This window comes from Pipistrellus kuhlii, unplaced genomic scaffold, assembly GCF_014108245.1.
Source record: "Pipistrellus kuhlii isolate mPipKuh1 unplaced genomic scaffold, mPipKuh1.p scaffold_m20_p_1, whole genome shotgun sequence".
In the NCBI taxonomy this organism is placed as follows: Eukaryota; Metazoa; Chordata; class Mammalia; order Chiroptera; family Vespertilionidae; genus Pipistrellus; species Pipistrellus kuhlii.
The window spans coordinates 50,083,295-50,106,421 of record NW_023425404.1 but is presented as its reverse complement, the minus strand read 5'-3'; the positions used below and the strand labels follow the sequence as shown (position 1 = coordinate 50,106,421).

Genomic DNA, 23,127 nt, shown 5'->3' with positions numbered 1-23,127 from the left:
ATCTATGCTATAGTTTTAGAATCAATAGCTAGATATTAATTAAGGAAATGTTGAGAGCAAAAATCATGTATTCTTCTCAATTTCTGTAGCACTTACTCTATTCCTAGACTTACTGAGTTTTAGATTAATCTATTTTATATTGCCCTTATTTATTTTTTAGGTTGCACCCAAAGTTTTGCTAAGGACAAACTGCAGGTTTCTAGTATATAGAAGCACTCTATTCAGATATATAGTCAAATATTGCTTACCTGCTTGCATGCATTTATTTTTTATGTCATATATCTACAAAAATATATTTACATGTAAATATATAATTTTAACTTCTGTTGTCCATTTCTATATAGTTTTCAAGTTAAATTTTTTTTCATTACTTCCTTCAATGTGTAATATCTCCACTTATTTTCTCACTGGTCCACTATCATAATTTACTACCTGGCTGCCAGGAAATGCCAGAGTTACGGTAAAATGAAATGGGAATGCAAGAGATCATAAAGATTTTATCTTGACCATTTTTTAGGTATATTGTCCCTATTAGAAAGTGATTTTCAAATATCTTCTATACATGAATAGCTTCAGCAGAGCAAAAATTTTTATCTTGCTTCTTTTGCTTACTTTTTTTTAAAAAGCACACAAATCCGTTTATTATAATCAAAAGGGATAAATAATACTATTTTTAATTAGATGCCAACAAATTCAAGCCTGATTTTCACAATATGAATTTTCCATATTGACTCATATAATGTTTGTAGCATTATAGTTTAGCTGGGAAAAACACTAAAAGTATATATTTTGTGTAAATCTAACATTAATGCCAAAACCATCTGACTATGCTGTCATGGCATATTAGAGATCTTTCTCAGGATTAGTTTTTCTCTCTTTCTTTTAAATAAATAAAATAATGAGATGTTAAAGGATTTAAATCCAGTAGGCATAGGCTCAAAGAAAACCTGATATGTGCTCCTTAATTTTCTTTATATTTGATTTTCTGTAATTTGAAAATTATATGCTATGATGTAGTTGTTTTTTGTTTTTTAGTATTTATCCTGCTTGTTCTATCAGCTTCTTGGATCTGTGGCTTGGTGTCTGACATTAATTTGGGGAAATTCTCAGTCATTATTATTTAAACTATTTCTTTTGTTCTTTTTCTCCTGCTTATCTTTCTTGTATGTACATATTACACATGCTTTATACCTTTTGTAGTCTCCTTGATACTCTGTTCTGTCTTTTCCCCTCAATCTTTGTTCTATGCTTTTTGTTGTTGTTTCTGAGGAGTCTATTGATACATCCTCTATCTCAGAGCGTCTTCCCACAGTTATGACCAGTCTACTAAGAAGCCCATCAAAACATTCTTCATTTTTGTTACTGTTTTTTACCTCTAGTATTTTTTTCCCCATAGAGTTTCTATCTTTCTACTTATATTGTCCATCTATTCTTATCTACTATCTATTTATCTATTAGAGTCTTTAACATATAATCATAGTTCATTTTAAATCCCGTCTGATAATTTTAACATTTTCACCATATTCTCTGATGATTGTTCTGCCTCTTCAACTTATGCTTTTTTTCCTTCGGTTTGAATGGTAATTTAAAAAAAAAAATATATATATATATATATATATATATATATATATATATATATATATATATCTTTTTTTTAATTTTATTTTTTTAATTTTATTTATTTATTTATTTATTTATTACCGATTTTTTATAGAAAGGAAGAGAGAGGGGTAAAGAGTTAGAAACGTTGAAGAGAGAGAATCGTCGATCAGCTGCCTCTTGCACAACCCCTACTGGTGATGTGCTCGCAACCAAGGTTCATGCCCTTGACCAGAATTGAACCTGAGACCCTTCAGTCTGCAGGCCTACGCTCCACTGAGCCATACTAGTTTTGGCTGAATGGTAATTTTTTAAAAATATATATTTTTATTGATTTCAGAGGGAAGGGAGAGCAAGAGATAGAAACATCAATGATGAGAGAGAATCATTGATAGGTTGCCTCCTGCATGCCCCCTGCTGGGGATCGAACCTGCAAACCAGGCATGTGCCCTTGACTGAAATTGAACCCAGATCCCTTCAGTTCATAGGCCGACTCTCTGTCCACTGAGTCACACTGGCTAGGATGACTTATCATTTTTTTCAAATAATTTTTTATTTTTTAATTACAGTTGACATATAAGATTATATTAGTTTCAGGTGTACAATTAGTGATTAGACATTTATTTAGCTTATGAAGTGATCACCCTGGTAAATCTAGTACCCATCTGACACCATACATAGTTATTACAATATTATTGACTATATTTTCTATAAATACTATATATCCTGGTGACTATTCTCTACCAATTTCTACTTCTTTTTTTAAATTTTAATTAATTAATTAATTAATTAATTAAATTCTTTATTGTTCAAAGTATTACATGTGTCTCCTTTTCCCCCCATTGACCTCTCCCCAGCCACCTCACCTCCCTACATAAGCCCTCACCCCCCAATTTGTACTTATTTTTTTTAATAATAAATCTTTATTGTTCAGATTATTACAGGTGTTCCTCTTTTTCCCCCCCAGATAGCTCCCTCCACCTGATTCCCCACCCCATCAGATGCCCTTACCCCCCGCCACTGTCTTCATCCATAGGTGTAAGATTTTTGTCCAATCTCTTCCCTCTGAGAATTGTCAGTCCACTCCCTTTCTATGTCTCTGATTCTATTATATTCACCAGTACATTCTGTTCTTCAGGGTTTTTATTTAATTGATTTTTAGATTTACTTGTTGGTAAGTATTTGATGTCTTTTTGTTGTTCATAATTTTTACCTTTACCTTTTTCTTCTTCTTCCTCTTCTTAAAGAATACCATTCAGCTGAAACCGGTTTGGCTCAGTGGATAGAGTGTTGGCCTGCGGACTGAAAGGTCCCAGGTTCGATTCTGGTCAAGGTCATGTACCTTGGTTGCGGGCACATACCCAGTAGGAGTTGTGCAAGAGGCAGCTGATTGATGTTTCTCTCTCATCGATGTTTCTAACTCTCTATCCCTTTCTCTTCCTCTCTGTAAAAAAATCAATAAAATACCCTGTATATTAAAAAAAAGAAAAAAAAAGAAAAAAAGAATACCATTCAGCATTTCATGTAATCCTGGATTGGTGGTGATGAACTCCTTTAGCTTTTTCTTGTCTGTGAAGCTCTTTATCTGACCTTCAATTCTGAATGATAACTTTGCTGGGTAGAGTAATCTTGGTTGTAGGTTCTGGCTATTCATCACTTTGAATATTTCTTGCCACTCCTTTCTGGCCTGCATAGTTCTGTTGAGAAATCAGCTGACAGTCGTATGGGTACTCCCTTGTAGGTAACTAACAACTGTTTTTCTCTTGCTACTTGTAAGATTCTCTCTGTCTTTTGCACTTGGCATTTTAATTTGATGTGTCTTGGTGTGGTCCTCTTTGGGTTCCTCTTGTTAGGGGTTCTGGGGGCTTCCTGAACTTGTAAGTCTATTTCTTTCACCAGGTAGGGAAAGTTTTCTGTCATTATTTCTTCCAATAGGCCTTCAATATCCTGCTCACTCTCTCTTCTTCTGGCACCCCAAAAATCCAGATGTTGGTATGGTTAAGGCTGTCCCAGAGGTTTCTTACACTATCCTCACACTTTTGGATTCTTCTTTCTTTCTGCCTCTCTAGTTGGGTGTTTTTTGCTTCCTCATATTCCAGATCTTTGGTTTGACTCTTGGCGTAGATTGATCGACAGTTGAGTTTCTGAGTATTTTTTATTTCAGACAGTGTATGCTTAATTTCTGACTGGCCCTTTTCTTTTTTTTTTCTTTTTTTTCTTTTTTTTGTATTCTCATTAAGGTCCTTGAAGGTCTCTTTAAGTTTCTCAGCAGCTTTTAGAAGATTCTTGAGTAACCTTATAAATGTGTTTTTGAACTCTGTCATCCAGTAGTTTACTTTCCTCCATCTCTCCCATTCGTGACATGCTTCCGTGTCTGTGCATTTTGGTTGCCTCTCTGTGTTGATGGAGTGGCTTTGTGTGGTAGGTGACCTTAGGGGTCAGTAGCTCAGCTTCCCCAATCACCCGAGGTGGTCACTCTTGGTACACCCCTTTGTGGGCTGAGTGCAAAGTCTTGGTGTAGTTAAGCCTTGATTGCTGTTGGTACACTGGGAGAAATTGACCTCTAGGCCAATTGGCTATGAGGATTCGCTGTGTCTATAATGGAATAACTGCTGTGCTAGAGACACGCTTATGGTGCAGGCCTTATTTCAGTGGTGCTTTGGTGCTCACTGAGTCCGCCTCCTGAATTTGTCACTTATGGATATGAGAAGTTGAAATCTGGTGTCTCACACTGACCACTAGGTACACTGGCTTCTGGATCTCCAATGGGGTGCAGTTCAGCTACTGTCTGAGGCCACCCTGCAGGAGCTACAGCGAGAACCACAGTCCTCTCCTCCCTGCTTGGAGCTTGGGGGCTTTGGAGCTGTCTGCACTGGGTTGCAAGTTTGCTAGGACCATTGAGTCAAACCAGGTTCAATTCTGGTCAAGGGCACATACCTTGGTTGCAGGCTCTTCATTGGCCTGGGCCCTGATCAGGACTTGTGAAGGAGGCAACCAATCAATATGTTTTTCTCACATCGATGTGTTTCTCTGCCTTTCCCTTTCTTCTACTCTCCCTAAAAATCAAAGGAAAAATATTCAAACAATTCAATGAAAAATATTTAGAAAACAAACAAACCCATGTATACTAGTTAGGATAGACTAGGCTGTGGTATATTAATTTACAATCCCCCAATTGCTGTAACTTAGAACTATAAAGGTTTATTTATTGTTCATATAACATTTGCTGTAGGTTAGATGACTGACTGTCTTTGCAATTCTCCTTCAAGTATTGTCCCCTTTCATTATTTCAAGTCCCTGTCTTCATACGTAGCCTGCAGAGTTGTAGCACAAAGGAAGTTATATTGTAAATGATTTGCACAGATTTAATACCATACTTGGAAGTGTCACCCACATTCTCATGGTCAAAACCCAGTCCTATGGTCCCTCACCAAACGGAAAGCTGGTCTTCCTCTGTTTTGAGAAAAAATACAATGAAATATGATCACACAGCATTGTCTCTGCTACACCAAAGTCTTAGAAAAATAAAATGTGCCACTAACCATATCCTATAGATGGACTTTTCTATTTTTTTCTTTATATCTTTTTCTTATCTATAGTTTTTTTGCTCTCTTCTTTTGTATCATGTTACGCTGCGCAAGCATATAGTGTAATTAGTGGTAGTGAATGCTCTCTTTCCCTGTTGCCTTCATTTCATAAGGGAGAATAAAGTCCCTACTATAAGTATGTACATCTTTGTTAGTAAGCCCTTGGTACAACTTAAAATTTTCCCCTTCAAAAAATAATTCTTAACTTGTTATATTATTAATATTTAGTTTTTATTTAAATATGAGCAACTTGAAATAACATTTTTATTGCTTTGCCTAATCTATAAATGTCAAGCTTTATTAATGCTATCTATATATAAAGGTATCACTATATCTGAAGAGATTTTTTTACTTACTCATTCATCAGCTCTAATTGAGCTCCTCTTATATGCCAGGCACTATTCTAAATGTTGGGAATATAGTGGAGAATAAGATAGAGTTCCTATTGTCTTTTATTCTGGTCAGATTTATTGATAACCAAAATTTGTGATGGGTGGTACAATGTATGAATTAGTAGCCACAAATTAATTATATGCCAACTATAAGAATTACAAAATTAGGATAAGCATCATGTGATTAGTGCAATATAAATTTATGGTGGTTGGTTTTTAGAAATCATAAAGTCAATGAGAATAATATGGATCTATTTTTTCTTTTAGTTTTAAAGAAACCCCCAATTTCTATTTCTCAATATGGTAGTCATCAAGCAATCTCCCATCGTCCAACTGGACAACCTCTCTCCCCTAATATGGTTCCAGGTATGAAGTCTTATTCTTAAAATTTTACTTGAAAACTAATTTACTTGAAAACTAATTTCATGTATTATTACCTAGTGAATAAAACCTATCACTTAACAGCATAGTGAAGTAATTTTTTTCTAGCTAATGTTATATATTTTCAAATGACTGATAAAAGCTAGGGAAATGATCATTTAAAATGCATGTTATCTAATAGATTCCTAAAAGCAGAAGAATTATTTGTTTTGCCACTCTGGAATATATTTTCCCTTTGATCTCTGTTGTTCTGTGTGTACATATTTACCTTCTTCAAAATGTGTTCAAAATTATCTCACAGAATCCTTCTATAAATTACTAGATTTACCTATTTTAAAATTTCTACTCTGTTCTTATGAATGTTTTTGTTTTCTGAATACCTATTTGATTTTACAAAAATGTTCTCCTAAAATGAGAATTGATATGATTAAAGTTAATTATAAGGATCTAAATCAGGGCTTTGGTGAGGGGAAAAAAGGAGTGGGGGAAAGAAAGGTTATATCCAGGACAATACTAATAAGAAATAAATCAACAATTAATAGTCAGGAATAACTACTATAGCCAAAACCGGTTTGGCTCAGTGGATAGAGTGTCAGCCTGCGGACTGAAGGGTCCCAGGTTCGATTCTGGTCAAGGGCATGTACCTTGGTTGCGGGCACATCCCCAGTAGAGGGCATGCAAGAGGCAGCTGATTGATGACTCATTGATGTTTCTAACTCTCTATCTCTCTCCTTTTTTCTCTGTAAAAAATCAATGAAATATATATATATATATATATATATATATATATATATATATATATATATATTTTTTTTTTTTTTTTTTTTTTTTTTTTTTTAAAGAATAACTACTATAAATGAAAATGACTTAGAGTTTGAAACTTTTAAAAGCCTTACTGGATTTTGGAGATTTCTGACAATAAATAGTTTGGAGGGGGGAAAGAGTCATCCACCCTTTATCACTGTCATTTTAATTTTTCAATTTCTATTATATATTTCTTTGGTGAATAGGTTTTATAATCAGTATTGGAGGTTCACATGGAGACTGATTAGCAAAGTTCACATAGCTAGAATTACATTGGTTGTAAGATTTGGTTGAAGGAATTATAATCAATCTTAAGAAAAGAAAAGAAGAAAAAAAAGGCTACCTAACTACCCAATGTCAGACTACAATGTGCCTTAGCTTTTCTAAAGCAGATCTTGTGAAATTCTCCTATAAAATAATGACTTTAACTTGATGTTTTTCTATCGTAGATTCTCATGTAAATCATAATGGAAACCCTGGAACTTCAAAACAGAATCCTCCCAATCTTCTTCAGCGTTTAATTCCAGGCCCAAACTTGGAGAGTGAACCCAGAATTCAAGGTGATATACTAAAGCAGGATACCAAGGATAGAGCCGGTGATTTCCATAAGTTAAAGCAAAGTAAGAATTGAGTTAATAAATATTATGCTGAAAGATTTCTTTAAATACAATTTTTACTTACAAGGCTCAATTAAGGTCTTTATTACTATAATCTCTAACTACAATAATGACTATATAGTAAAGCTATACACATATAAACAGAAAGTATAATGGTGGTAAAATTTAAAAGTAAAGCAGGTTTTAAATAGAGAGAGATCTTAAAGAAGAGTTTTAAAAGCTGCTCATTCACCAGTGTTCAATAATAAATTTCAGGTGAGTTCATTTTTTTTAAATGCTATTAGTTCTTATGACTAAAATTTTTTTGGAGAAGTGAGAAAAGATATATTTTACTAGGCTAGTGAGTCAAAACTTTGATTATAAGGAACAGAATATAAATAATTTTGAAAAATAAATTCTGGGGGAGACTGCCCGGGAGACTGCCATAGTGAATGTTTCAGTACTGCTTTCTTTTTCATTCCCTCCAGTTGCAATTTACTTCATTTAGGTCTTAGGAAAGAAGTAAAAGAAAATGAATAAATTCATAGTACTATGTAATAAAGTATCACTGCTTAATTGTTTCAGAGTTATTGATTTTGATAAAAGGACAATATCACAAAAAATTCTCGTAGTAAAGAGAATTTAAGAGAGGTCAATGAGGGGAAAAGGAAACTTATGTAATACTTTAAACCATATGAGACAGTTCCCTTAAACTACACTTTTTTTTTATTTCCTCTGCTGATTTCAAGGTTTTTTCCCTTCAACTTCTGAACAGATAGAATGTCTAAAAGCTCCAATTTGCCTTTATTAGCTTTTTATGATGGCTTCTATGTTCAGAGTAGTGTTTATGCAGCGATTTGTACACGATTGCTTGTAAAATGAGAACTGCAAGGTGTTACATTTTTAAAATCTACTCAAGATATTTTTATTGGTCTATGATAGTTATTCATATTTCAGCATCTGTATCAACATATAGTTTTCATACATTCAAGTTGACTTTTCTTCCTTGTTACTTAAAAGCATATTTGGCTATCTTGACTAAAGTAATATATGAAAAACATTTTTATTTATAAGAATGTGGCTAATATTTTAAATACAGTGAAAAAATATTTCCTCAAAATTTTGTTGGGATATTGCCTCAAAGCTTTTATCTCAACAAAAAGAGGTTTAGAATAAGGGTATAACTAAATGAAATATCTGATTTGATTACTTAAGATTTTTTTAAAAACTTATACTTTATTCCATACATTTTTTTTATTTTCCTTTGTTTGTTTTTACCAATCTTTGGGCAAAGAATGTGATTGGAAAGTAATTGCCAGAAAAGATCACTCTGTACAACTTATTTTTAAAGGAGTCTAAACTTTTGCTCAGCTGTTGTGGCTCAGTAGTTGAGCCTCAAACTATGAACCAAGGGGTCACGGTTCATATTCCTGACAGGGCACATGCCCAGGTTGTGGGCTCAATCTCCAGTAGGGGCGTGCAGGAGGGAGCTGATCAATGATTCTCTCTCATCATTGATGTTTTTCTCTCTCTCTCTCCCTCTCCCTTCCTCTCTGAAATCAAGAAAAATATATTTAAACTCTGGGGAGGGAGGGCATGTATGGGAGGGAGGGGGGCAATGGTAAGATATGTACACAGATAATAATTTAATAAATAAATTAAAAAAAGAAAAATATATTTTTAAAAAACACTCCAAATTCTTTTCATTGTATATATTTCAGTACAAATATTATTGTGAGAGTTAAAATCAAGGTGAGCACTATTTTGTGATTTACTTTGACATTATTTCATACATAATTTTAACCTATTAAATAGTTACATAGTTGTCATCTTAAATGTATTTGTATACTCACACACATATACATATATCCTGTTGTGTTTAGGCAATAATAGTAGTTTTCATTTAGCTCTATTTTATTGCTTATTTATATTTTTTGTATTCTCTCAGGTTGTAATAACTATGAATATATTTTTTCAAAGTACTTAATGCTTCTCCTACTTTGGGTGTTCCTTTAAAAGTATAGTCCCAAAACTGAAATTACTAGTTCAAAGTACTTGACCAGCTTTCTAGCTCCTGTTACATATTGTCAGATTGTTTTCTAGAACAGTTTCACAGTGTCAGTGGACATATTTAAATTTATTTCAGTATGGCTTGACCACATTTGCTTTTTAACGCTTTTATAAGATATTTAGAATATGTTCCTTAAAGATGTTTTGGTAAGCATTTACTTTCTAGCAACCTATTCATTTTTGTGAGGAATTTTATTGTAATTATTTCTGGGTATGTAACTGTGCCTCACTTTTGACCACTTAGCATGGTATCTTTGGAAATTGATCCTATATCTTTGTATCGAATCTTTATAAATAATTCAGATTCTGACTTTTTATAATTTGCCTTTACTATTGTTTTCCACTTCAATTGCCTTTCTTGATATGATACTTTATTCTCTTTTGTCATGCAAAAGTTTTTTTAATTAAAAATAATTTTTAAATTGTTATAAAATCCACCAAAGTGTTTGATTCAGTGACACTCAGTACATTCTCAATGTTGTACAATCATCACAGCTGTCTAGTTCCAGAACATTTTCATCACCCTGAAAGAAACCTCTACCCAATAAACACTTCCCATGCTCTCTTACCAGTAATTTGTGGCAACTTTCTAATCTGCTTCCTGACTCTGTTAATTCACCTGTTCTGGATATTTCATATTTAGGGAATCATATAGTAGGTAGATTTTGTGTATAGCTTTTTTCACTTAGCATACTGTTTTCAAGTTTCAGCCATGTTTTGTGTGTGTGTGTGTTTTTTTTATTTTTTTTTTATGGCTGAATAGTAGTCAGTGCAAATATTACTATACGAATACATTTTATTTATTGTTCATCCATTGATAGACATTTGAATTGTTTCTACTTTTTGGCTGTTGTAAGTAGTGCTACTGCTGCTATGAACATTCCTTTACAAGTTTTTTTGCACACGTGTTTTCAGTTTTTTTAAGTAAATACCTGACCTAAATGTGGAATTGCTAGGTCATATACTAATTCTATGTTTACCTATATAAAACCTGCCAAACTATTTTCCACAGCAGCTGCACCATTTTAGAATCCCATCAGCAATGCATGAACATTTTCATTTCTCCACATTTTGTCAACACTCAATGTTTTCCTTTTTTTATTTTTTTATTTATTGCCAGCCTAGTGGGTTTGAACTGGTATTGCACTATAATTTTCATTTTCCCAATGACTAATGACATTGAGAATCTTTTTTATATACTTGTTTGCCATTTGTATAGCCTCTTTGGAGAAATGTCTCTTCAAGTCCTTTACTCATTTTTAAATTGGGTTGTTTGTCTTTGTTCAGTTTTAAGTGTTCTTTATACATTCTGGATAAAAGACCCTCATTAGATATATGATTTGCAAATATTTTTGCCCGTTCTGTGGGTTGTCTTTTCACTTTGATAGTGTCCTTTTTTAATTTCTCTTTTTGTGAGTTCATTATTGGTGTATAGAAAAGCCATAGACTTCTGGGTGATAATTTTGTATCCTGCTACATTGCCGAATTCATTTATTAAGTCTAATAGTTTTGTGATGGAATCTTTGGGGTTTTCTATGTACAATATCATATCATCTGCGAATAAGGACAGTTTTACTTCTTCTTTTCAAGTTTGGATGCCTTTTATTTCTTCTTGTTTGATCGCAATTGTTAGTACTTCCAGTACTGTGTCGAACAGGAGTGGGGAGAGTGGACTTCCCTGTCTTGTTCCTGTTCTTAGGAGAAATGGTTTTAGCTTTTGCCCATTGAGTATGATGTTGGCTGTGGGTTTGTCATATATGGCTTTTATTACGTTGAAGTATGATCCTTCTGTTCTAGCCTTGCTGAGAGTTTTTATCAAGAAAGGGTATGGGATTTTATCAAATGCTTTTTCTGCATCAATATATATGGGGCAATAAGGACACATATGTAATACCTTAATCAATAAAGAAAAAAATGAATAAAGCCACATTTGACAATATGAATACATCTCAAAAGTAGTGTGGAAGGAATAAAACATGTTGCAGAATAGATACAAGATGATGCTGTGTTGGGGGTCACAAGATCACACTCAGGTTTAATGATTCAGTAGAAGGGCTCATAGGACCCAAAAGAGTAGGTATACTCACAGTTATAGTTTAGTATAGTAAAAGGACACAGATTAAAATCAGCAAATAGAAAAGACTCATGGGCAAGGTCCAGGAGAAAGCAGACACAAGCTTCCAGGAATTCCAGTGGAGTTGCATGGAAATGTGTTTGATTTTCCCAGTAAAGATTTGTGACAACACATGTTCAATGTTGCCAACCAGAGAAGTTCATTTGATCCTTGGTGTCCAGGGTTTTTATTGGGTGTCAGTTATGTAGTACCCCCATGTAGTCATGTAGTGCCCAAATGACTGGGCTCTGTTCCTCAGACTATAGCCCTCCATTCTCCACCTAGCAAAAACAAATATTCACCATAAATCAGTTTGTTAGGATAAAGGCCTTAGTCTTATAAAGTCACCTATCAGGTATAAGTACTCAGTTATCTGTCAGGATCCAGTTAAGGGCCAATTTTGAAGACAAGCTTTTCTTTGAAATGTGCAGGGTTTGAGCAACCCAGGCATGCTGAATTAACTCTTTCCTGACCAGATATCATATATTCAAAGTTCAGAAGCCTGTCGATCAATACATAAATCTTCATGGGCATGCTTAACGCCCTATTTAAGATAGAGGTTACCTTCGGGATAGGAGGAGAATACTAAAAAGAGGTACCGACAGAACTTTAATTGTATCTGTAATGTTTAATTTGAAAGTTCTGAAACAAATATAGCAAAATTAAATTTTGATAAAGCTCTCAATTATAAGAATATGAGTGTTATATTCTCCATACTTCTCTGTATGTCTGAAAACATTTAATAAAAAATAGAAAAATGTTAAACTTTTATAAAATATAAGTCATAGTGCTACATTAAAAAGAAAGATTTTTGCAAAATATTTGAAGAAATGGTTGGTTCTATTCTTCAGTGTACTACAATATTGTCTTGAGAAGACATTTTTTTTATATCGATTCAGAAAGGCAGTCAGTCAAGCTTAGCACATACAAATTTGTTCAGTACATTATAGCCTTGAATGTTAAAGAATATTTGAATACTGAAGTGCAGTGTCTGAGTATTTAATGTAATAAGGTTAATGTAGTTGTCATACATATGAAATATGTGCCTGGTATTACTTCTCCAAAAATTAGCAAATTACTTTCCATCTCAGGCCCTTTACTCCAGCGTTTTTCAACCGCTGTTGCGCGGCACACTAGTGTGCCGCGAGATGTTGCCTGGTGTGCCATAGGTGCAGACAAGACAAGAATTTTATAATTTTTCACTATTTTGTTTACTCAATATTTCATAATAAAGTAATTATAAAATACTTTCTTTGTGTTTATTTGATTCCTATTCAAGAGAATTACTTTATATATAGTCAATATAGGCACACAGTTAAATTTTTTAACATTTTCTAATGGTGGTGTGCCTCGTGATTTTTTTCATGAAACAAGTGTGCCTTTGCCCAAAAAAGGTTGAAAAACACTGCTTTACTCTATGCTAATGCTAAGGCTTAGTGCAATAAGTGTGGTGTAAGATAAAAGGGATAGGCAAGAAGAAAAGTATTTGACCTGAAGCAATCAAATTGTGTGCTTTCTTTCCCTTCTTTTGTCCCTCCATAGAATTAGTCTTAAGAGGGGGGGAAAATAACAAAAAGACAACTGTGGATTATATGAAGAAGTAGAAAGAGAAGCTCAACCTCTCTGCATTGGGAGTGGAAGATGGTCGAATTGTTCAGATAGATTAGCCATAATTTATTAGCTACCATGCTTCTTTCATTTTCTCTGTTTCTCTTTACCTTCCATAAGTCCAATCAGTTAACAAATTTCTTCCTGTGCCTGGTACATGGAGGTCCTATACCCTGAGATGCAAAATAAGTATGGTCTTTTTGCCCCCAAAAATGTTCCCGTTAATGAAATAAAAATAAACAGTTCAAAGGCCCGTCAGTAGTTTTCCCTATATAGTGTTTTTGTGAGAAATGCCTGCAGTAACATTTCTGTCAGTTTGTACACCCCCTCCCCCTCCCAGCACTCATGACTCTAACTCATGTCTCAACAGATTAACTTTTCACATGTCATGGACCCTCAGGGATGATCAAAATGTAGGTGTTAAATTTAATAATGCAGGACTTGGTTGAATATGTTCATTGCCAAATGAATGGACAAGTAGACAGTACCAGTATATAAAGGCTAGAAAAAGAGGTTGCCTCCTTTAAGAGTAAAATTTCCTTTCTTTTTCCTCTCTAGAGTTATAATGAAGTCAGATTGATTCATATTGTTTATAAAAGTGTTAATATATTAAAATAATGACATGAAAAAATACAAACCTCTTTTTAATAGAATAGTTGAGAAATTGAAACCCATTCATGAATCTTGAGCTAATGAAGCAAAAAAGTATGTAATTTATCTTGCTTTGACTGTAGTAGAGAATTGCAATATACTATTTAGTTCTCTTGACTGAAATGCCCTTTTATGATTGAGAAATGTTCTAGTTATCTGTCATTGTCCTTTAATTTCCTACATTGTCCTTTAATAATGCTTCAGAGATGGTCTAATATTTAATTCCTGAAATTCACAATCTGATATTTAAGGTGTTTTAAAGGATATTTGTCATTTTATATGAAGTTCTGTTGTGTTGTTTAAAGTGAGCTGACGTGTAGCAACAATCTCTTATGACTTGTTTTTCCAACTTGATACTGCCTGAAGGCTTTGAATTGCTAGTGTGTACGTTGCTTTTTTTTTATTTTAATGTTTAAACTGTTGGATGAAGCTATCTTGTTACTGATAGTCTCTAAGTTAATCATTTACAGCCAGCCACCAGGGGGAAAAATAATACTCAAGTTCACAACTGAATTCTGCTACAATATAAGGAAAGCTACCCAAACTAAATATAATTACTATATTGATCCTCTAGTTGGGCAGCTTAACATTGTGTTATTGAGAGACAGAACTGAATTTAAAATCTTTAAGTAGGTAAAATGGCCCAAGACAGCGTGACTCAGTGGTTGACATCAGACTATGAACTAGAAAGTCATGGTTTGATTCCCAGTCAGGGCACATGCCCAGTTGCAGACTTGATCCCTAGTGTGGGGAATGTGGGAGGCAGCCAATCAGTCTCTCATCAAAGTTTCTGTCTCTTTCCCTCTCCCCTCCTCTCTGAAATATATTTTAAAATAAATAGGTAAAATGCTTCAGAGATAGTCTAATATGTAATTCCTGTTGAAACACATCACAGATTTATACCATCATGTGGTAACTTTACCCTCATTACTTCCTTTTTCCTTTCTTATTAGGTCTAGTAATAATTAATGTCGTTTTCTAATGCTTTTTTTTTAAAATCGAATTTATTTAAACAATACAACAAAATTTAATCAACAATATAGTTGCCGTTGTTTTCTACTACTTGTGCCCAACGCTCAGGAAGCATTTTAATCCCTCTGTTGTAAAATTCTTGTGATTTTGATGCAAAAAATTCGGTCAATGCATTTTTGAGGCATTCTTCATTATTAAATTTTTTTCCAAGAAGAAAGTTTTGCAAAGAACGAAACAAATGGTAATTGGAAGGGGCAATATCAGGAGAATATGCAGGTTGGGGGAGAACTTCCCATTCCAACTGGCGCAGTTTTTCAGCAGTGATTCTTGCAGTATGCGGTCGTGCGTTATCGTGGTGAAGAATTACGCCCTTCCGATTAATCAGCGCAGGTTCTTTTTCTCTTAAAGCTTGGGCTAATCTTTCCAATTGGGCACTATACACTGCACTTGTAATGGTTTGGTTAGATGGTAAAAGTTCATAATGAAGAATTCCTTTAAAATTCCACCAAACACACAACATCACTTTTTTCGCATGCAAGTCAGGTTTTGGCGTGGGCTGCGGAGCCTCATTTTTGTCCAACCATTGAGGTCGCCTTTTCAAATTAACATACAGCACCCATTTTTCATCTCCGGTAACAATTTGCTCTAAAAACGGCAAATGGTTTTGACAAGAGAGGAGCGAACTGCAAATTGTGACTCTTTGATTACAGTTGTTGTCAGTCAACTCATGAGGAACCCATTTTCCAAACTTTTGGACCTTGCCAAGTGCACGCAATTGATTGGAAATTGTTTTTTGTGAACAATTTAAAGTTGTCGCAAGCTCTTGTTGGGTAATTTGAGGATTTTGCACCAAAAGAGCTTGAAAAGCTTCTTGATCAAAATTGGACACACAGCCTCGACCACTCTTGTCATCTAACGAAAAATTTCCCTCGCGAAATTTCTCAAACCAACGCTGGCATTTTCTGGCGCTAACTGCATCTTGACCAAGAGCACTACAGATGTTTTTTGCAGCCTCACTTGCTTTTCTTCCTAATTGGAACTCGTAAAGCATGCAGTGCCGAATATGCTCTTCATCCGCCATCTTCTTAGCCCTAGTTTTGCAACAAAAACCAAACCAAACACAAACTTTTTCAAGCAAAACTTGTTAATTGCACTTCACACATTCTGTAGATACCATGTGTTTGAAGGTTATGTCAATACAAGTCAATGCCAAGCAAGATTTTAAACGAATGTTTAAAAACGACATTAATTATTACTAGACCCGATAAATATAGTTATTCTCCAAGATCATACCTTTGACTTATAGCTGTTTTCTTTAAATATTTATTTCCAAGGAGAAATTATGTTCTCATTGTTTAACCTATTATCTTTACATTTATGTGTCTTAAATATACACATCTAGCCCTTACTTCACACCTAGAGTCTAGTTAGCTCCATATATGAATCTATTGTATAAGGTATTTTCATTTGGGTCTTACTGTAACCCTAAGCTCAGCATACTTATACTAACATTTACATTTCCAATTATTACATATTGGGTGTAGGCACTATTATTTTTAGTTTCCAGGCTAGGATTATGGAATCATTCATTGACTCTTTTCACTTCGTTGTGCTATATATTCAATTTGTCATTTTTAAAATATATATATTTTATTCATTTTTTCCCCCTGATACAAAAAAACAAAAGAGCCTTTTATTCTATGCTAGCATGGGTATTTTATTGTCTTTTTACAGAGAGGAAGAGAGAGGGATAGAGAGTTAAAAACATAGATGAGAGAGTCATCTATCAGCTGCCTCCTGCACACCCTCCATCAGGGATATGCCCGCAACCAAGGTACATGCCCTTGATCTGAATCGAACCTGGGACCTTTTAGTCCACAGGCCGACACTCTATCCACTGAGCCAAACCGGTTTCCGCTCAGTTTGTCATTTTTAAATGTATTGGATTCACCTGTTCTTAACATTTTCTCTGGTATCTTCCTAGTTTAACTACTACAGCTTCTTACCTGACTAGACCCTGGAGATGCTGTGGTGCATAAGATTAGATTCCTTATGTCAGTTTCAGAGAAATCATAACAATTGTCTGTTGCTTACATAAAGTTCAGACTTCCTTTATTAAATAGAAACCAATGGTAACAAGTCTCCACATTGAGATATCCTTTCTAGATCATTATTGTTACAGCACAATAGCATCACTTTCTAATTATATGTTTTCATATCTGTCTCCCTTTCTACTCTGAGTTACTGGAGATGGAGATTGTAAGTACACTTTTGTATAGTGGTGCCTAGAATGATACCTGTCACATACATCAGTCAATCTTTGTTGAGTGAATGGGTAAAAAGCATAATAGATACTTTTATATACTTTGTCATTCATTCTAACAGTCACTATGTTTAGTGGATATAGGAAGTCTTTTTGTTTTTACTTATTTTATCAATTTATTGATTTTAGAGAGAGAAGTTTATTGTTCTACTTATTCATGCATTCATTGGTTGCTTTTTGTATGTGTTTTGATCAGAGATTGAACCCACAATGTTGGCATATCAGAACAACACTCCAAACAACTTAGCTACACAGCCAAGGCAAGGAAGCCTTTTTAAACCCCTAACTTCAAAGTTCTTTCATAGTTATTCCAGATTTGCTTGTCCAATCTTCTTCTTTCCACTTTCTAATATAAATAAATTAATCTCTTTATTATCTCCTAAATACTCTATCTTCATTCTTATTCTTTGAACATTTCTTTCTTTCTCTCTGTCATGGCACCATATATTCTTTCTCTCTCTCATGGTACAATATATTTGCCCCCTTTTTTTAAAAAAGTCTTCCTTTCTAGCTCTAACCCAGACTGATTTCTTTCTTGTATAACTCTTTTTTGCAAATATGTTGCTGACAGTTATATAATTTACAGTCTGTTATATTTTTCAGTATTATGCATTTTTATTTACACTGTTTAATTAATTCACTGTGTAATGTGAAGTTTGTCTGATGTCCCCAACTTGATTGGCAATATTTTATAGTTGGCTCTTTTCCTCTTGTTGTTTATAAGGCTTAGCTCTTTCTACACAGATAAAAATTCTGTATATATGAAGCATCAATTACTATTTAACAAAGGATAGTTGCGTGCTCATCCATTTTTGTTGATTTTCTGATTGCCTCAGTATCACTGTAATTGTAGTACTAAAATTTTATGACTGGCCCTGGCCAGTGTTGCTCAGTGGTAGAGCATTGGTTGGAGCATTAAAGGGTTGTGGGTTTGATTCCCCATACCAGTCAGGACATATGAGGGAGGCAACTTATCAATGTGTCTCTGACATTGATATCTCTCTCTCTCTCTCTCTCTCTTTCTCTCTCTCTCTCTCTCCCCTCTCTTCTTCCCTCCCTCCCTCCCTCCCTTCTACTCTTTCTAAACATCAATGGAGAAATTATCCTTGGGTGAGGATCAACAAAAAAACAAAAACAAAAATTATGACTTGATTCAGGCTAGTCAGATCATCAGATTCCTAAGGGGAAATAAAGGCTTTATATATTGTTCTATTGGAATAGTATAATAGGCACAAAATGAACATCTCTTTGGTTAATATACCATATCTTACTAATAAAAGAGAAGTATGTAAATTGACCATCACTTCGCAACACCAACAGCCAATCAGGAGTGAGTATGCAAATTAACCTGACAAAGTTGGCAGTGGCCCTGCCCCCCCCCGCCACTCCCGGCCTCTGGGCAGTGCACCTCCTTAGGGCCTTCCTGCTCTGCTCCACACCTGTCAACCATCCTTGCAGCCTCCCTGTGGCCCAACCCCTGGCCTCAGAGGCAACCCTTTGGTGCCTGAGGTCATAGCTCCTGGTATCTGGTGTTTCCCTCTCCCCCACCCCTACCCCACTGCTCTGATAAACAAAACCCTAGCGTTGGATCACCCTCCGGGGTGCGGACTTGCTCGGTGCACAGTTAGCGCAACCTGGGAGCCCTGGTCCAGCCAAGGGGCGATAGTGGCAGCCATAGTGGCAGTGGCAGGCAGCTCAGCTTTGTTTTGAATAGATGAAAGAGGCCACCTACACAGTGACCCAAATTATCAGATCTCCCTCCTCTCTATTTTGCCTAATTAAGAGGGGTGGGGCGATGGGCATGGAGGGAGGGTGGTGGGCAGGAGGCAGAGTGTGGAGGAGGAAGAGGGGGAAGAATGGGGCCAAGTTGCATCCAACTTTCACAATGGGAAAGTGAAATGCACTAGCACACCCACCCTCTCCAGTCCTTCCCACCTGCCTTGCTCCCGCCACCTCTTCCCCTCCGCTTTCCCCAGGAGCACCAGCGCTGCACAGAGGAACTCTCCAGAGAAGGAGGGCGAGGAGGAAGCAGTGCAGGAGTGTGCAGGGCTTGCCACCACCACTGCCACTGCACAGGTTACCAGAGCGAGCTGCCTCGTGGTGGCAGCCAAGGGAAGGAAGGCCTATTCTTTCACGAATCTTCGTGCATCAGGCTATTAGTCTGATAATAATAGTTAACTATATTTTGTAATAACTTTTTCTATAACTGATTTAAAAAATGGAAACGTTTTCTTAGAGGATATAGTATACTTTGGGAAACTCACTAATAACTATAATAAAAAGTTGCATATTTAAAACATCAGTTTCACATTGTATAAAGATAATTTATCTGCTCCAGGTGTTTTGTCCATAGTAAATATTTCATATTAAGAAAAATAAAATGTAGATTTCTATAAAATCTTCCCATTACTTGCTTACGTTAGCATGATTTATTTTATCATTAAGGGAAAGATAATATAATAAAAGCCATCAAAATGTTTTGTTTTGTGTTACTATCATTGGACAGGTGTCTTCTCTCACAAATAGTTTACCTATTCTTGTTACTGTTTTCCATTTTAAAAACTCTTGTATATTCATTTATTTCCTCTAACTATTTTATCAAATTTTCAAATTATTTATTTATTGCATGTACCAAACGTTATTCTAGAATATGTTTAAGATGATTTTCTGGGGTTTTTTAGTGGCCATAATTACCTGTTACTGAAGTCAAACCCCTCATCTTAAAAAACCTTTGTAAGTGCGATTTGTTCTTTAACTGTTTTCCTAATTCATTCATTACCCCACAATTAGGAAAATATTGGGAGTGTTGTCAGAGGAATGGCGGAGTGAGAGCACACCTTGTCTTACCCAGTGAAATTTCAACAAGTTAACAGGCTATACTTCAACAAAGAAATCCCTGCCCAACACAAATGCACGTCTGAGAGACCTGCACATTGAAACATCTACAAGTGGGCAACTAGAAATAAACAGGAGACCAGAAGAGAAGAAAGCACAGGTGACCTGCAGATGCAGTCCTACCAGAAGAGTGAAGAAAGCCAGCAGTAGCAGGCTCATCCTACCACCGGGAGGAACAGAGAGCTGTGGGGGACCAGCCCAGTAGGGCGAGGGGCAAGGGAACAAACAGAGTCTGCGTCAGCAGATGCCTGACAGAGCATAGGGTTCTCCCATGTGGTTTTCCACTGTCCACTGGGCAGTGATGTTTCAAAGAAACAGAACCACAGAACCCTGCCACCTTGTGGACTCCCAAAACTAGCCTGTGGTTGCCCCTAGAGTCAGATCCAGGAGCATATTATCTATAAACCAAGAGCTGTTGCAGTAGAAGCGCTGTTCTACTCTGTGACTGATCTGGAGGAGTGCTTGGAGTGGGACCCCAAAGAGGTCAGGGGTCTTCGTTATGGTGAGAGTAAAACAAATCACACCCCAAGTAGTGCAACTGTATTTTCTTACAGAAGCCAGGGATGTTCAAGACTGGGAGATCAAAGAGCTAAAAAAAATCTTGTGATTCAGTGCCATCTACTGGAAAATAGTAGAAAGACCTCTTCAGATAAAGCTGCTATTGGCTAGACCAGGGGTTGGCAACCTGTGGCTCCGGAGCCGCATGCGGCTCTTTTGAACCTTTGCTGCGGCTCCCAGCAGGGCCGACAGCAGGGGCGGGCGGGGAGCTGTATCACTTACCTCTAATACTAATTTTTGTTGTTGGTTAAGCATGGGAGACAGGTCCTTTTGTAAGATGTACACTGTAGGAAATTTGTGGCTATTATATAAAAAAAAAATTAATAAATTAATTAAATTATTATTTACATTTTTAAATTTAATTTACTTAATTTAATTTATGGAATATTGGGGGGCCTGATGAATTATTTTTATGGCATGCATGGCTCACTAATTAATTTACAAAATATTGGGGGCCTGATGAATTGGTTTTTTTTTTTTAAAGGTGACTTGTTGAGGCGGGCGCAGGGGCGGGGTGGGGAGGGAGCAGCCTCGCTCACCGGCGCTCTCTTTCGGTTTGCTCCGGCTCCGGACCCCACACACGCTGAGGCGCTTCTCCTCCTCCGAGCGCCCCTCGTCCCGTCCCATCCCGTCCCGTCCCATCCTGTCCCGGTCCCATCCCCGCGCGGGTTTCGGGGATGCCCGCCAGCATGTTCAGCATCGACAACATCCTGGCTGCGCCGACCCCGCCGCTCCTGTCATCTTCCCGGAGCTGCACGGGGACTTGCTCTATATCGCCGTCGTCGGCAGTGCTGCCTCCTCCCTGGACTACGGCCAAACAAGGGGTGAGGATATCTGTAAGGCTGTCCTGGACAATTTAAGTGCGGAAAAAATAAACACCAACCACCTGGTCTCAGTGGCTACTGATGGGGCACCGAGCATGAGAGGAGCACAGAAGGGCTTTGTGGCTCTACTGCAGAAGGCTCTGGGTAGAACGCTGCTCTCATTTCATTGCATCCTGCACCAAGAGGCATTGTGTGCTCAAACATTTCCCCCGGAATGCACAAAAGTGATGGATGTGGTCATTCAGATTGTTAATAAGATAATGGCAGAGGGTTTAAACCACTGCCAGTTCCATTTGCTATTGGATGAGGTGGAGAGCATATATTCTGACCTCCTGCTCCACAACAAGGTCCGGTGGCTGTCCAGAGGCGAGGTGCTAAAACGCTTTGTCGCATGTTTGGAAGAAGTAAAAAATTTCCTGGCCAGCAAAGAGTTCACCTTTCCTGAGCTGGAACAACCAGAGTGGCTGGAAAAATTACATTTTATGGTAGACATGACAGCACATCTAAACACACTAAATACAACCCTTCAGGGGAAAGGAAGCACAGCTCTGCACATGCTGGAGGAGGTTTTGGCATTCGAGCGCAAGTTGACAGTGTTTGTCAAAGATTTACAGAGAGGTACACTGTCTCACTTTCCCTCTTTGAAAGAGTTCAAACAAAGTCATGATATGATAAATTTGGAATATTTGAAGTCTGCAATCACCACAATGCAAAGTTCGTTTGGGAAACGATTCTGTGAGTTCAGAGAGGAAAAAACCACATTATCCTTCCCTGTCACTCCCCTGGCGATCGATCCATCCCTATTGAATATGATTGCATTTGCAGGTGTAAGTCAACCTGATCTTGAGATGGAACTGGCTGATATAGCCGACAAAGATATATGGGTGTCCAAGTTCAAATGCTTGGCCGCTACTCTTGAGGATGTTGCCCGTCAGAAGGCCATTCTGGCTCAGAATTATAAATGGAGTGATATTGAAAACCTTCCCAAACAGGACAAACTTGTGTTCGAAACATGGAATGCCATCCCCAACACTTATATAAACATGAAAAAGTATGCATTTGGAGTCCTGTCGATCTTCGGCTCCACATATGTATGTGAGCAGGTCTTTTCCAACATGAACTATATTAAAAACAAACATCTATCACGCCTCACAGATGACAACTTTCAAGCCTGTGTGAAAATGAAGGTAATGTCTTACAGCCCTGATGTGCAGACACTGTGCACTGAGGTTCAGGAGCAAAAATCCCATTAACCAGGTAAATTAAATATTTTAATTAGCTATTAATTTGCAAAAATATATTTTACATTGTTAAGTGAAAAAGTCCTTTTTTTCTTCAGATTGACAGCTAACTGCACAATTCGGTATATAGCATTAAGGTAAGAAACAATATATGCAGTGTTATATTTGTTTTAAATGTCGCAATGGTTTTGCGGCTCCCAGGTTTTTTTTTTCCTTCGTAAACGGGTCCAAGTGGCTCTTTATGTCTTAAAGGTTGCCGACCCCTGGGCTATACTTATAGGGAGATAAATGAATAGGCAAAGGAGAACAAATACCATGAATACCCACAGTAACGAGGATGACCAGAAAGAAAATGAAAAATCCGCCGAAACTGGTTTGGCTCAGTGGATAGAGCGTCGGTCTGCGGACAGAAAGGTCCCAGATTCGATTCTGGTCAAGGGCATGTACATTGGTTGCGGGCACATCCCCGGCAGGGGGTGTGCAAGAGGCAGCTGGTCGATGTTTCTCTCTCAT

General features: G+C 36.5%; 1 protein-coding gene across 5 annotated transcripts in view; it reads left to right on the top strand.

Annotated features, from left to right (window-relative positions):
- The window catches only part of GOLM2 (golgi membrane protein 2), an 82,946-nt gene that overhangs the window by 45,453 nt on the left and 14,366 nt on the right, over positions 1–23,127 (top strand). For 2 of the 5 annotated variants that reach the window (XM_045583153.1, XM_045583158.1), the window contains exons 7-8: positions 5,846–5,944; positions 7,213–7,323. In XM_045583153.1, coding sequence (XP_045439109.1) covers positions 5,846–5,944; positions 7,213–7,323 — 210 coding nt within the window. Of the gene's footprint in view, positions 1–5,845; positions 5,945–7,212; positions 7,384–7,847; positions 8,468–23,127 lie in introns of those variants that run through there. The other 3 variants (XM_036443724.2, XM_036443732.2, XM_036443744.2) reach the window with 2 other exon arrangements.